A 15,211-nucleotide genomic window follows, 5' to 3' on the forward strand; every position below is an offset into this window, starting at 1 on the left:
CAGAAAAATAACCTGAGAGATAGAATTTGAACACAAAACCAGCACATAATTTTACACATTATTTATACTCAGTTACTTGAAACCAAAATACACTGAAAAGTGATTATTTTTCGTTAAAAAGTACTATTAGTGGTGCATGAAAAACAAAGTATATACCAGCACATAATATTACAGATTATATATTCACAGAATTACAGTTATAATTCGGCATTACATTGAATGCGACTGGTTTTTTCATCTAATCTCAAATAATACACATTGGCTTGAGGTTACCAACACAACACAACACCACCTACTTTCCATCCCCACCAACCAAATAAATCAACTCAGCTCATTACCTTTTCATTATTCTCTTTCAATCCTCAAACAAGGTGTTGGAATCTTTTTTAACCCTCTTATTCAACATACAACCCTTCATTCCAGCTATAACCAACAACATCTTGCATTTGTCTCTACATTTTCACCCTGAGAATCAAACCAATGCTAATTAATATTAGAGCAGCAGTTATGTGGCCCAATATATCATTATATTCTCTAGTTTTACCTGAACTCTCAAGGTGTGATGGATGAACAAAAACATTTGACATATATACCCGAAATCATGAATCTCCTCCCCTTCTATCTTCATCCTCTTCACGTGTTGGCACTGCATTTAGTCTTTGTTGTAACTGCCAGGAGTGGAAAAGAGTGGTCATCAAACTATATGTCGTTGTGAGAACTCTGAACTCTAATACTCTTAAGTTTTTGCAACACAAACACTATCTATATGTGCAAGAAGAACTCACTTGCATGTATTTGAGCTTTTCCGAAGTTAATTCATCTGTCAAGCTATTCATCCTGCAGGCGACCAGAGAGATAGGAAATTTGATGACAAAGATGATAGAAAGATATGAAAGTTGTGCTTGATAGTAGGAACAATTCAGTTTTTAGGGTAACAGTGATTCCCCCATTCCCATTCACAAGCCAGGTAACCCCCCACCCGAAAGATGGATATTACAGCTCTTAGAGAATTTGTTTGTCTCATTCAGTCAAATTACAACACACCTAGCTTGGAGTTCAGATATCGTCATAAGCAGCATCCTTTCCCTTTCAGAAACAATAGATTCAACCTGCAAAAATTGCAACAAGTATCAGCAGTATGCACCAGTGCAAACTCATATCACCATGCTGTAGAGATTTATCTATCATAAAATTCTGTGCCACAACAAGCAAAGATATTATTTCATCACAAGCCACAGTTGGCATGGAAAAAATATCTCAGGTTGGAGTCTTAGATGAAATAATTGAAACCAAAGAGTAGGATGGCGCTTTTTTAAACTTTGAAACTTCAGATTGAGGTACATAAGACGTTATGGCTGTGTTTTTTTCTTACTGTGGTTTTGGACCTACAATTCAGGAAGTAATGCTAGGCTATGTTGTGGTGGAAGACAAATGATGGTAATCAATTCCTTTTTGCAGTTTAACGGTTGAATGTACTATGACTAATCTACAATATTAACATTAATCACACACAAAGAATGCTAAGTAAAATCAAATAAATTGGTTTTGTAATATTGAGAAAACAGAGCAAGAAAGTCTTCTAGATGTCAAACCTGTGTACTGTATAGGTAAATACTGAATAGATTAGCAAGAATTTTTATGATGCAATTTTCTACTAATTGTTAAAGAGGTTAAAAAAACATGACATATTGGCATATAGTTCTATCGAACAGATGTAGGTAGTTCCCTAGACAATAATTTCACAAACACATGTTCACTCTAGAAAAGTTAAAATTTTATGTTGAACCATAAAAACCTGATGTTCTTCCACACAAAATCCCTTTGAATTAAACAAAAAAATATACCAAAATGAACAAATTATCAGCAAGTGTACTTACACTGCCATTAGTGTCTGAACCACGAGGTAAAGGAGGCAGTTTCCCATTTTGAGGAGCTGGAAAGGGGAATAGGTCAGCCAAATAAACACATGATCATTCAGTCATATGCTAAACATAGAAAAAACGCACCATTTTCAACCTCCGCTATTTGCAAGCTACTTAATAAATTAACGATAAGATCCTGGAATTAAGACGGAGAAATGAGATCCAAGGTTTAATAGAATTTAAAACAAAGGAAATTGCGATTTGGCCGAAGCAATGCATACTGAGAGAAAAGCTGTAAACCTGACAAGACAAATGAATTTTGAAAACTATCTTACCTGCTGAATTGATGTTTGTTGGAAGAGATTTTGAAGGTGAGGCATCAGAACTGAGGCAAATCCATTACTATAGCCGATTTCTTTGGGTGGCTGGCTTTGGGGCTGAATAGCAAGAGCATCAGAAAGACCGGTAATTTGGAATCAAATATCCAGTTAGCGGCAGTAATTTAAATATCAATAGATACAAGAAGCATACACACCATTTGTTTGGAATCAAATATCCAGCTGCCTACGCTAGCAGACTTCCTCAGTGGTGACCCCTGAGAACCACATGAACATCCAGTTATATGATAAAAAAAACTGTCACCATATTTTAAAAGAATAAAGGTGGCTCCTTTCTTACCTGAGAACTTCGCCGAGAGACTGTGGATAGTGGAATATCCTAGTCATTGTGTTAGGTTAGGAACAATCATGAGAAACAATAAAGTAACAGTCATGAAAAAGAATCTAGTACTTAAATGAGTTATACCTTTACAAGATCTACATTTTCGGACGTCACGGAGAACCGCCCTTTTATTTGTACCAAATTCATTTTTGATTTGTCCTCCAATGTGTCTTTAAACCCTGGAAACAAAAAAGATGATATAATATGCTTCCAAGAATTTATCCAAAAATAGTTATATGCAATTATGCATGCTAATTAAATATACCTCCTGATGATTTGATTGGAGCTGATAAACTGTTTGCTGAAGCTCGGTTCGGAAGGTTTAGAGGACCGCTAAAACTGGGTGCTCTTCGCACTTGCTGAGACTTCTCAGCCACTAAGTGGTTATCAATTTCATACCTAATGAACACAATTTTATATTTACCAGTGAAATTAGATTAGGGGAATTATCCTGTTGAATTGCAAAAGCCAAGAAACGACCATATAGATCTAACAAAGATTTTGTAATTTGCGCAGGGAAAATATAGCAAGTTAATTTCGCTCAGTTTTAAAATTCATGAGTAAACAAACCCGTGCACTCCACATCTCCATGATATAGAATCAGTTTAAAAATTGATGACTAAATAAACCCATGCACTCCACGAAGGTGAGCATCCCTTCTTCATGCTCTTCACAGCATGAAACATAGCATAACACTAGAAAATGCATGTATATCAGAGCATATACTGAACTGCGTGCAAAGTTCTTAGAGTTAAGCTAGAAATTGAATATCCTACGGCCCTACCTAATAATGTATTTATCCCAACATCAGGAAGTAAGAAGTCTTTTGTCAAGTTAAAGTAGTTGAAACTAACTCTTCAGATAAGAAATTCAAATAGAAAATGGTCCAATAAAGTTACCCAGAGAAAGCACACAAACAAGTTTACTTGAAGAGCATTTCCAATTAGCATGAAAGGAGATATTCTGGATGTAAGACAAATTAAGCGTTCATTTTAGAGTCATAGTAAAACTGAAGGAAGAAACATCAAGACAATAGATTCCAGGTGTATAAAGATCAAACTATCAAGTTCACAGCGACAGCTAGAATATTCAGCCACATTAAAGAATGAGAATAGCGATAAAATTCATGTTATTAGCAGTTAAGTAGTTCCCCTATCATGCTACCTATTATCTCGTCAGATAGATAACACACCATTGCTGCAGAAACATAACAAGAGTAAGATGAGGCAGAAAACCTTTCAAATTTTCGAGCTCTTTCTGACTGTGAATTACTTAGCACCATACCAGGCACAAGTGGTCCACTTTGAGTTTGACGGGCTCTGCCTGTCTGAGTTTTATTCTTGGCTTGAGCTCCTTCATTCTCTACGAGTGATGCTGGCAGCTCAGATTTTGAATTGCTCTTCTTCATATCAGTTTTTGCCTTATTGTCAAACTCTTTAATGCCACTTTCATATGTCTGTCCCTTATTTGTAAGGTTCTCAACTACAAGCAGCTCATCACCATTTATCTTTTCACTGGAGATGAAAGGAGACACAGCAGAAAAATTATTTAGGTATTAATAGGGACATAAGTTTACCATATAGTAAACTCATTTCTTCACGTGCATCAGAACAGAAGCAAAAACTAAAACTAAATTAAGAACTGTAGACAAATAACCTTTACAAGGCAACAATATAATAACGTAGCATAAAGATGGAAAGAATATTTTCAAGTTACCTGCCAATGTTGTGGACTGCTGGTTTTGGTACAGAATCAGATGCACTCTACAAACAAGAAAAAGGTACTTTGTTATCGACGTTCTTAACTTTGTATAAGCATCAAGTATAGCAAGATGTATACAACAAAAAACAAAAGAAATGACAAAAAACTGACAGGTCTTAAGAAGTAAATAATTATGAAAACAACCTTTTGGCTCATATTAGATTTTATACTGTCTGCTTCTTCTTGGATTTCTTGTATTTCATCCTCGTCTAGCAACTGCAGAATAAAACAGCCTATAGGATCACTTCCAATCTTCACAATTATTCCATACTGATGATGGGCATAAATAAGACTTCTCTCAACATACCAATGATGCTTGAAACTTCAAATCCTCAACATCAAAGTTCCAAGCACTTACTCCTCGCTGGTACTCACTCTGAAATAGAACAGAAGCTATGCAATCAAGAAAGATAATCACAACAAATGCACAAACCACAAATTACAGGGAATGTATTAATGTTTCTAAATCCTGAGCAAAGTGTTTAAATGGCAGATTCTACATATCCTCACATCATTACTTCTTCAAAATAGTAATAAAATAAACAAATAGAGACGGGCCCCATACTTATCAACTTGTTAATGAGATAAGACAATTCCAGCTGTTGTTTGATCATATACACCAGCAGTTTAGCTCAACTGTCTACTCAATAGAACATGAGGTCTGTTGGTAGCGGTTGGCTAATGAGCAAGAAAGGAATAAGGAGAGAACGAGGGTTTACAACTTCCTTCGCTCCAATCAAATATAAAAACACTCATAAACGGATACAAACACTTTTTCATTCTACTTTTTGTGAACATCAGGGGTGGAGAAGTTATCTATAATCTCTCACATGTAGGCCATGTAAAAGGCAAATAGCATTAGAAGCATCAAGTATTATACCAGCAAGAGAAAAGAGATATGTGTCCCATTGCAGTAAATCTTTGCTTATCATAAATAGGTAACAAAATAAAAGAAATAATGGGATCTGATGCATTTCAAACCTGAGATATAGCCTCCTCTTCAGCTGAAGGCAATTTTTTCAAAGCAAGTTGTGCAGCATCTTTGATCTGCGTGCAATTCACAACAATATCAACATAAATTCTAGAAAATTACTTCTGAACCCTGCTGGTTTCCATGAACGGGATATACCTGTAGATCTTTCACGCGCTTCCATAGTGGTGGCAGGTCAACAAACAACTTTTTAACAATGAGTTCAGGAGGCTTTGCATTCTTGAAAAATGAGTGTTTTAACAACTTTTCTGCAGTTGGTCTCTTTGTTTGATCTTTTACCAAGCACATAGCAACCATTTCTTTAAAGGACTGTCAAAAGCCAAACGCGACTAATCATGGACACTGGTAATAATAATTTAGAGGCCATAAAAGTGTTCAGTGAACATGGTGCAGCTGGAAATATCATGAATACCTTAGAGAACCTCTTATCACGGTCATAATCAAGTCCGGGGGGAGCATTTTGTATGGTCATTAACAAAACCTATTGGAGCGTAGAGGCATATATCAAAAAGTGTTTAGGACAGTATCATCCACAAAAAGAGCTCTTATGTAGAGATGTACACCTTCATTGGAGGATATTTGGAAAATGGTGCGTGTCCATGGGCTAACTCCAGTGCAGTTATTCCAAATGACCAAATGTCAGCCCTGAATATTTAACAAAAAACACTATAAATAATGCACAAAAGGAATAGGTATCTATAACTGCTAACAATCATGATGGGAGACTAACAAATAGGAGTACAAGGTGAGCATGGATCCAATATGATAAAATTACTTGGTGTGATAATTTAAAGTGAGAAATGTTCTTTCCAGAATAGATCAGCTAGAGTTTGAAATTGACTTTAGTCTTTCAAATAGACATTTTCAGACTTCAGACGTCATATCAAAGTCACACAGTTAGGATTCTGCCAAAGTAGCTTATGGAATGAAAACAAATTTCTAGGTAAACATTGCACCACCATCTTACACATACCTCAGATTTGAAACTAATTTGCCAGTACAGATTCTAGGAGATATCATTAATAATTATCCAAATCGCAATCTACGAGAGTAGATTAAACTTAAATGATACATTCACAAACACTTTTTTTATGCTCATCAAATTGTGCATGCATAAAACACAGTTTATTTAGAACCACAAGCCAATACAAGAACATGGAGTAACCCACTTGAAATCATATCCAGTTCCTGGCTGCAACACTTCTGGGGCCATCCTGCATAATGAATTAAAATTAGCAGTAGGTATCAAAAGAGTGAGTGAGACTGGGAGATATGCATAATAGAAAGTAAATGGGTATTGGATAACTACTGGAGTTAGTGTAGTATTTTTGCCTCAATGTGTGTGTGTGTACATGTGAGAGAGAGAGACACACACCAGCATGGTGTGCCTACAAAGGTATTCCTCGAACGCTGTCTATCACCTCTGTCAAACATGCAGGCTGAAACACCAAAATCAGCAAGCTTCACCTCACCATTACTATCCATCAATATATTTCCAGCCTGTAAGAGATGTTAAACAAAATATGAAGTAATTTACTTAATGCATATTGTCCAAACAAGTCCAGTGTCTGTGATCTGCCTAGATGCAAACTTGCAAAATTAATTAACCTTAACGTCACGATGAATATGGCCATGATGATGAAGGTAATCCAAAGCCTTCAAAGTTTCTTTCAGGATAGATCCAATGGCAGATTCTTCGAACCCTTCTTGATATGCTATTTTCATGAGATGTAGGCAAGACCCCTCAGCCATAAAAGGCATTACCACCCAAAGGTTGCGGTCAACAACAAATGAACAAAAAGATTTTATGACATTAGGATGGTCTATTAAACTCATCGTTTGAGCTTCCCGGCGAATATCATCCTGCAGAAAAGATAATATCATAAACTCCAGTCTAACCACATCTACTCATCCTAACAGAAAAATAAGCTACATTAACTGGTGAAAATATTCTTATATTTTGAAACTAGTATCCAAGGAAGAACAAGAACTTCCATCAAAGAGATCTAAACTTAACAGGAATACTACAATATACCTACATTAAGAATTCTGAGCCAACTGAGATAGTTAGATTACATTTCTCTGCATACAATTCTTTAATGGTAGTAAACGCCCATAAGGCAACATATCTCAGAAGCAGAAAGTCATTGGCAAAAGCTAATTATGCAGATTCCCTTCATACGATTCGAGAAACAGCCATTAATAATTCTTACATTGTGCCATAAGGTAGTCAACGCCTAACTACATGTTCACCTGTAGCAGATGACAAGCAGTAGATACAGAAGTTTGGCTGTGATATTATCTTAAGTTCTATCACATTCAGAGAGGGGGGGGGTTAAGATAACTTAGCTATTTAATTACTAGTCAGAGATGGGGAGAAAATGTCATGATTAATTTGATATTGTATAGTGAAAATCCATATTTTGATTATATGAACCTTAAAATTTTATGAAAATTAATATCAATAAATACAGTTTGATACACACACACTTATATACATGTCAGAACTTCAGGATAGATCCGATGCCAGACTTCACACCATAAGATCGCATATGTGGAACTCATAACAGCAATATTGCTCTTGGCATCTTAAAAGTGTTAATTTATATGCTCACATTCATCTCATAATTTATGCGCTAACATGTTTAAAAAAACTGGCTATGGCCAGCATATTTGACTTTTTACAACTTCAATAGCCCATTCTACGTCTAACTTAATCTGGAGTACTCCAGTTCAAATTTCATTGACCTTCATTTAGATTCTAGTTAGCACAAACTGCTAGTAAATAATAGGAGTACTCCATAAATGACATCGAAAGAATTTACATTTTTTGACCTAAAAAGACATAATCGAATAATGATTGACACTTATCTAGGATATATAAGATGTACTCCCTCCGTCCCTCGCTAAGTGAGGCGCATCTTTTTTACATGTGTTTTGGGAAAATAATACTCCTAATAAATAGTTACAGAGGAGAGAGAGTAAAGTAAGAGAAAGAATAGTGTAGATGAGACCCTCCTCTACATTATTCTCTCTCTTACTTTACTCTATCTCCACTTTAATTATTTATTATCATTTTCCTAAAACACGTTAAAAAAGAAGCGCATCACTTGGCAAAGGACTGAGGGAGTATGTTATAACTAACAGGAACGCAATCAACAGCTGTAGCATTTATGTCAACCTTATATCACAGTGACACGAGGAAAATGAGGCTTAATTCTGAACAAGGTAGCTTTAACAGAAAAGGCAATAGATTTGCATTTATGCTAATAAACCAACACCAAACATTAGCTTTATGGTCGTATATTAATGAAATAGGTTTCTTGGGGAAATGAAATTGATTGATAATTCTTTTGGTTGTAGCGAAACAATTCCATTAAATATAGCTCATTAACCAACAGAAAGCCAGGTTAGATGAAATCTTTCTCAATCAGCCCTTCCTCGAGATTTTCAATGTCATTCTTCTAAGTTAACTCAACAACAGTATTTCTCAAATGAAAGAGTGATCTTATCTGATGCTTCTCAAACTCAATGCAGCTGATAATGGCTGGACTTCTTTACACTAAATTTCCTTAAGAATAAATAAATTTGGTTCAAGCCTTCAAATTACATATTAATGATAAGCCGCTAGCTAACTTAACCTATAACCATATAGAAACCAAATTGCACAACAGATTTCAAATTGAACCATTTCAAAGCTTCATCAAGGATTCGCCCTCAACACTCTCTATCTAGCTAATTGCACATCAATGCACCGAGATCTCAAACTGCGGATGCATTGAAATTCTCCAAGCAACAACAGAAATGCACCCCCAACTAGATCAAAAGTCACCTCAAATGAAATTAAATCCCCAAAACACACGGAATCAAAGCAAATTAACAGAAGCTAACCACAAATAGAGGAAAAGGAATAGATTGAACGAACCAGATTGCTATGGCATCGATCGAGATCCAAGCACTTAACCGCCACCACTTCATTGTAAGGCAAATAGATCGCTCTGTAAACAGTGGCGCTGGCGCCGTATCCCACCTCTTCTAGAAGCTTGTAATCATTCGGATTCGCCGAGTAAGTCTTCCCCATTTCTATCACGCAGCCATCAATCAATCTCAAAAAATTCCGCTTCGATTCCACCAAAAGTTTAGCTTTAAATCATGAATTTTCTTCTTGTTTTTGCTTTCTTTGTGACTGAATCATGAGAGAATCCAGAAATGGACAGTGAGAGTCTATAGATATGGACTGTGTTGAAGTCTGCTGAAAATTTCTTACTTTTCTGTCTCTCCCTATTTTTGTCTCTCTGTTTGTTACGATAGTCCGAATTGTATCGATATTTTTAGATTTCAGGATTGTTTTTCTTACCAATTTCATTATTGGCCTTTTAATTTTACTTCTTTATATTTTTAATGTTTTTCCAAAGTTATAAGCAATAGTACTACTTTTTTGTTCATTGGTAATAATATTATTATTACTCCTATGTTAGAAGTATAATTATGCAGGCGTTGACTACCAATTCCCATACATTTGCTAGCAAACAATAAATTTCCAGCGTTGTTCAAAAGCATTAACATGGTTTTAGAGTTATTCATAAACTTATCCAATTTATTTATTTATGTAGATAAAGTATCACTTCTTCACGTAAAGCTCATGCGGACTCACCTAATTGAAGACTGATAAATTTTAATCAGATGCAGTCTTTCGAAGACTGATAAATTTTAATCAGATGCAGTCTTTCGATATTCTTATGTAAGAAGGTTTTCACAAATTATCACTTCATTTATATTTATAAATTATAAACACCAAACTCTGCTTTGTAATGAACACAACAAACTTCAAGATTTTTCACATCTACTGTTAAATATTGTAAATATTGGACTTCATTCTGGCAATTGCCAAATATTGTGACAAGCCCGTTGGGAATTAAATCAGGCCCAAATATGATTTGGGCCAGTCTCATTTAATTCACTTATTTGATAGCCACGATGTCCGCCACGTGTGCACCTCCACACGGATCCTGAGTCCCAGCCGTTGGATGAAGGGTTGTGTTTGTTTGCTGAGTGTTATGACTCCGCCTCCTCACTTCCTTCACTCAGTTAGTCTATTCTCTCTCTCTCTCTTGTGATTTTGCTATGCCTTCTCTATACACTCTCTCACTCTCTCCGGCGGTTACTGTCGGTCTTCTTCTCCAATCTCTTTCTTCCTCCGATGATCCTCGGTTTTAGAGTAGGTCATCGACTCTGATCTGGAGATAGGTGACTACTTCGGTTTCCTTTTCAGATCTGGTTTGAGGTCTGACCGCAGGGTTAGATCTGGCTGTGATCGGAGGTGTTCTTGTGAGATCTTGTGGTGTGAGGCGGAGATCCAAGTGTTCGTGAATGATCCGTGTGTGAGAAGGTTGTGGTGTGTGGTAGTCGGTGAGATCTAGGGTTTCTGATCTCAGACGGTGTAATCCTCTCAACGGTGTTCCTCTTTGTGTTTCTCGGTTGAGATTTGGGGAGGTCCAAGGCCTAGTGCAGTCAGTGCTTTTACCTGAGCCATATCCTCTAGACTGAGTCCTTTCTTGTTATACTGACCCTTCTACTTAGTGTACAGGTCTGGAGTCTGACGAGGATCCAGTCTTAGCTAGGGTTTCCTGATTGTAACTTGTTTCTAGATAGGTAGATTGTACCTAGGGTTTATATGTGTAACTGTCTTTTGTATCTTGGCTTGTATTCTCTGAGATTAGCCATCTCAGTAAGCGGTGTAATACAAAAGAGGTCCTAGTAACTAGTGTCATGGTGGTCTGATCCCTACAAGTACAAATCTGGTCCATCAAATCTTGTTTAATTATCTAATGGTTGACGTAAGTTTTTAGTGCTTTTTAAGGAAAGAATGACACAATTATATTTTTTCAGTTTTACATTTTGATATGATTATAGACGTCGTGCCTCAAGAGTCACTCGTACGCCGTGAGTCGCAGATAGATTGGGGCGCAAGAAAAAGGAAAGGTCATAACAAAGAGCTAAGAGCATCCACATGAGCGGACTAGCCAACGCCCTAGCCACCGGCGTGCGGCTAGGGTGCTCGGCTAGTCCTCTATTGCGGTAGGCTAGCCAAGAGGATGAAAAACCAACGACCGAGAGGTCGGGCGTGGACTAACCGGCTAGCCGATTTTTTTTTCTATTCCCATTTCAGTTTTTTTCTCCAATTCACTTCGTTGTTGTTGTTTTTGGTATTTTTATTTCTCGGGAGGGCTAGGGCATTGGCTAGGCTGTTGCTTGGTTAGGGCAGTCGCTAGACTGTGGGAAGGGCATGATGATGTGGCAAGAGTAGTTTTTAGCTAAACTATTGCTAGTTCACTCCTATTGTGGATGCTCTAAGATGTAGTTGAGGTATGATTCAAATAGTAATCTACCAATCCAAATGATGTCTAAACTCTCTTTTCAAGGCTTCGAATATCAACGCCTTCGAAATAGCTTCGCGTGAATACCTTATACGCCTCAATCGGAGTTCGATAGAAAGAGTTATGACCGTTTTACGAAAGTCGTATGAAGAGCGGTTGACTTCAGAAGAAACGCCCAGATCAGGCGAAATGAGATGTTCACAATGCTCGGTTGGTTGTTTTGCTCTGTTTTTGCAGATTTGGCCAGAGAGTTAGCCCTGAGTCGGGCGAAATGAGGTGTGGAACGCCCAGGTGGGCGTTTTGGTCTGTTTTGCCAATTTTTCCCATTTTAAAGGCCTTTTCTTGGGTTTTCAAACCTACATATATACTCCATCCGTCCAACAGAAATAGGTCGAATTTTCTTTTTTCGTTCGTCCCGTACAAATAGTCCATATACATTTATTACAACTTTTTTTCCTTTGCTTTTACTTTATTCTTTATGGGTCACACTATCCACTACACTATTTCAACATTTTTTTCTCATTTTCTCTTACTTTACTAATTATGCATTAAAATTTGCATCATCCCCAATTAACCTATTTCTATGGGACGGATGAAGTATAATCATTTGTGAGACTTTAACCCTAGTTTTGTTGATAAATGTTGATTTAAAAAGACTCTTATGGATTATCTTTGTTGTGAGATTTTATCCAATTCCTATTTGTAAGCAGCTTGATTTTCTCTTTCTATACCAATTCAAATAAATGTATGCATCTATGGTTAGCATATTCATAGAGTGTTTGTCTTGGAACCAGTAGAGTGTTTGTCTTGGTAAAAATAGTCAAGGTTGTCTTCATCTTTTTGTGAGAGGTCTTAGGTCCTAAGGATGGTTCCTTCCTCTATACACCCTTCATTTTCTAATCCTCATCAAATCCTTTTTGGTCTAGTTTTTATTTTTTTTGCTAAACTCGCCCTATCTCCTTTATTTTGTATTAAAATGGAAATTAAACACCATTTGGAGCATATCTTGGAAATATTGATGGATCTATTCATGAAGATCCTTATCACATTTCATGTCAAACATAGAGCTAGAAGTATGTTAAACTCAAACAACGCATATTATTGAACACGGGTGCACTAGGATCAAAACATACCCTTAAAGCATGTTTGGAAGTGAAGATAATTCCATACTTAGATGAGTTATCCACCCTACTATATATGCTATTGCCTCTTAGGGGTTGTTCGGTTTCCAAGATTGTATCTCAATATTAAACATATAGTGTGTTTGATTCATGAGATTGAATCTCACAACTCAATCTAAGTTGGATAATCATGTGTAATTAGTCATAGTCAACCCATTCCAACTAAAATAGTCTCACAACTTAATCATAGATTATATCTTAGTATCTCCAATGGCGGGGAGCAGACAGGCTAGCCGATTCCCGGCTCTGGCCGGTCCGCTCGCCGAACCATTGGAACCGGCGAGCGCCATTTCGGCGAAAAAATCGGTGACCCGACGCCGATTTTCGGGCGCTGGCCGATCCGCTCACCGGTCGGCTGGCCGCCATTGCAGGCTCCCGATCGGCGAGCGATCGGCCAGCTCAATTTTTTTTAAATTTTTCGAAACACTATATATACGCGATTTGCACGTTATTTTCATTCGCACTACTTGTTTTAACGAGTTTTCTCTCCATCTTAATTTCTGTACAAGAGCAACAACGTGAAATGAGTAACGCGGGTGGTAGTGGTGGTGATACTGTGGAGTATGAACGGCAAATAAACGAAGAGTTGAAGGCCTATGCGTCCCGCGAGATAAACCGGTTGATACAAAGGGCCTTGCAGCCGGCGGTACCTCGACCTCCACCTGTTGTCCACCGACGAGCAGTGATTGATCGGGATCACGTAGCTGCACATCAGCGGCTATATGAAGACTACTTTGCGGAGGAGCCGCGGTTTGGGGTGCCTCTTTTCAGGCAGTGTTTTAGGATGCGTAGGGCAGTGTTTATGCGTATCGTTGATGCTTTGGAGCGTCGATATTTGTGTTTCCGGTTCAGGTATGATGCGGCTGGCAGACCCGGCCACACACATATACAAAAGTGCACTGCGGCAATCAGGCAGTTGGCCTACGGAGGCGCGGCAGACATGTGGGACGAGTACCTCCACATCGGTGAGACGATTGCCCTGGATTGTCTCAAGTATTTTTGTCAATGAGTCATTGAAATATTCCGTGATCGGTATCTTCGAAGCCCTACCCCTGAAGAGTGCCAGGATTTGATGCAGATGCACGGGGAGAAGCATGAGTTCTCCGGGATGTTGGGCAGCATAGATTGTATGCATTGGGAGTGGAAGAACTGCCCCGCTGCCTGGAAAGGGTTCTACACGACCGGCTACAAGGGAAAGAATCCCACGATGATCCTCGAGGCCGTAGCTGATTACCGGCTGTGGATTTGGCATGCATATTTTGGGGTAGCCGGGTCGAACAACGACCTCAACGTCCTCAACTCGTCGCCCCTTTTCAACGAGCAGTGCCATGGTGTCGTTCCGCCCATCAGTTTTATCGCCAACGGGAACCAGCATGATATGGGCTACTACTTGGCGGATGGGATATACCCTAGGTGGCCCGTCTTTGTGAAGACGATCAGATGCGCATCAGATGAGAGGAAGACCTACTTTGCAGAACGGTAGGAGTCGGCGCCCAAGGACGTGGAGCGCGCATTTGGTGTACTCCAGTCTCGATGGGCGGCGATTAGGGGTCCAACGCGTTTGTGGCATGTCGACTGCATTGCTGATATAATGTACGCATGTATTATCCTGCACAACATGATTATCAAATATGAAGGTGTACAACTGACTAGTTGGGCCAATGACAATGCTAATGAAGCCGGCCCAAGCCACGGCGTGGCCGCCCCCAACGTACGAAGGGGGGTACCTCACGATGAAGTCGGCCGCCTCAAGGCACATGCCGACATGCGCCAAGTGGATGATCATATTCGACTCCAAAAGGATTTAATTGAAGAGTTGTGGGCGCAGAGGACTGCACGTCGTTAGATTTTTTTTAATTAATGTACTTTTTTTTAATTAATGTACTTTTTTTAAATTTAAATATTATTATTGAATTTTTCCATATCTGTTTCGTAAATTTAATTCCATATTTTGTGTGATTGTTAATTATTTGTTTTTTATAATTTTGTTTATTGTGGCTAGTCTATTGCTTGTCCAGTTGCTTGTCCTGATGATGTGGCAGGAGGAGTTTTTAGTGCTGATGATGTGGCAGGAGGAGTTTGTGGCTAGCCTATGGCAGGCCTATTACCATTGGAGATGCTCTTATTCTATCTAGCAAACCGAACAATGTGTTAAAACATGTTTGGTAAGGTATTGTTCGTAGAATTTCATCTTTAGATGAATTATCTACCCTACCACATATTATAGTGTATAACTTAAGATATGGATGGTCTAGATTGCATGATACGAGCATCATTATACAGAAAAAATACCTTTTGCATTAAATATGGTAATGGCGA

The 15,211-nt window shown here is 38.1% G+C and overlaps 1 protein-coding gene across 1 annotated transcript; it reads right to left on the reverse strand.

Moving 5' to 3' along the window:
• Window positions 1–133: 133 nt before the first annotated feature.
• On the reverse strand, window positions 134–9,649 carry LOC121756162 (serine/threonine-protein kinase BLUS1-like). The gene is made up of 23 exons (XM_042151634.1): window positions 9,260–9,649; window positions 6,943–7,197; window positions 6,710–6,834; window positions 6,504–6,548; window positions 5,898–5,979; window positions 5,747–5,815; window positions 5,473–5,643; window positions 5,325–5,390; window positions 4,651–4,719; window positions 4,488–4,559; window positions 4,299–4,345; window positions 3,818–4,096; window positions 2,848–2,981; window positions 2,667–2,761; window positions 2,541–2,579; window positions 2,398–2,457; window positions 2,198–2,299; window positions 2,007–2,058; window positions 1,878–1,933; window positions 1,045–1,109; window positions 786–837; window positions 545–668; window positions 134–465 (listed from the first exon to the last, which is right to left on the reverse strand). Exons 1-22 carry the CDS (start codon window positions 9,413–9,415, stop codon window positions 600–602), a joined length of 2,160 nt encoding a protein of 719 aa, XP_042007568.1. The 5' UTR covers window positions 9,416–9,649; the 3' UTR covers window positions 134–465; window positions 545–599.
• Window positions 9,650–15,211: the final 5,562 nt, after the last annotated feature.

This window comes from Salvia splendens, chromosome 11, assembly GCF_004379255.2.
Source record: "Salvia splendens isolate huo1 chromosome 11, SspV2, whole genome shotgun sequence".
Lineage (NCBI taxonomy): Eukaryota > Viridiplantae > Streptophyta > Magnoliopsida > Lamiales > Lamiaceae > Salvia > Salvia splendens.

Excerpts from the sequence above, each read along its gene's own strand:
- LOC121756162 (XM_042151634.1), bottom strand. The coding sequence starts at position 9,415 with ATGGGGAAGACTTACTCGGCGAATCCGAATGATTACAAGCTTCTAGAA. Across the intron at positions 6,549-6,709 it reads TTTGTAGGCACACCATGCTG|GATGGCCCCAGAAGTGTTGC; the intron begins GTGTGTGTCTCT and ends TTCATTATGCAG. Across the intron at positions 5,644-5,746 it reads GTGATAAGAGGTTCTCTAAG|TCCTTTAAAGAAATGGTTGC; the intron begins GTATTCATGATA and ends GGCTTTTGACAG.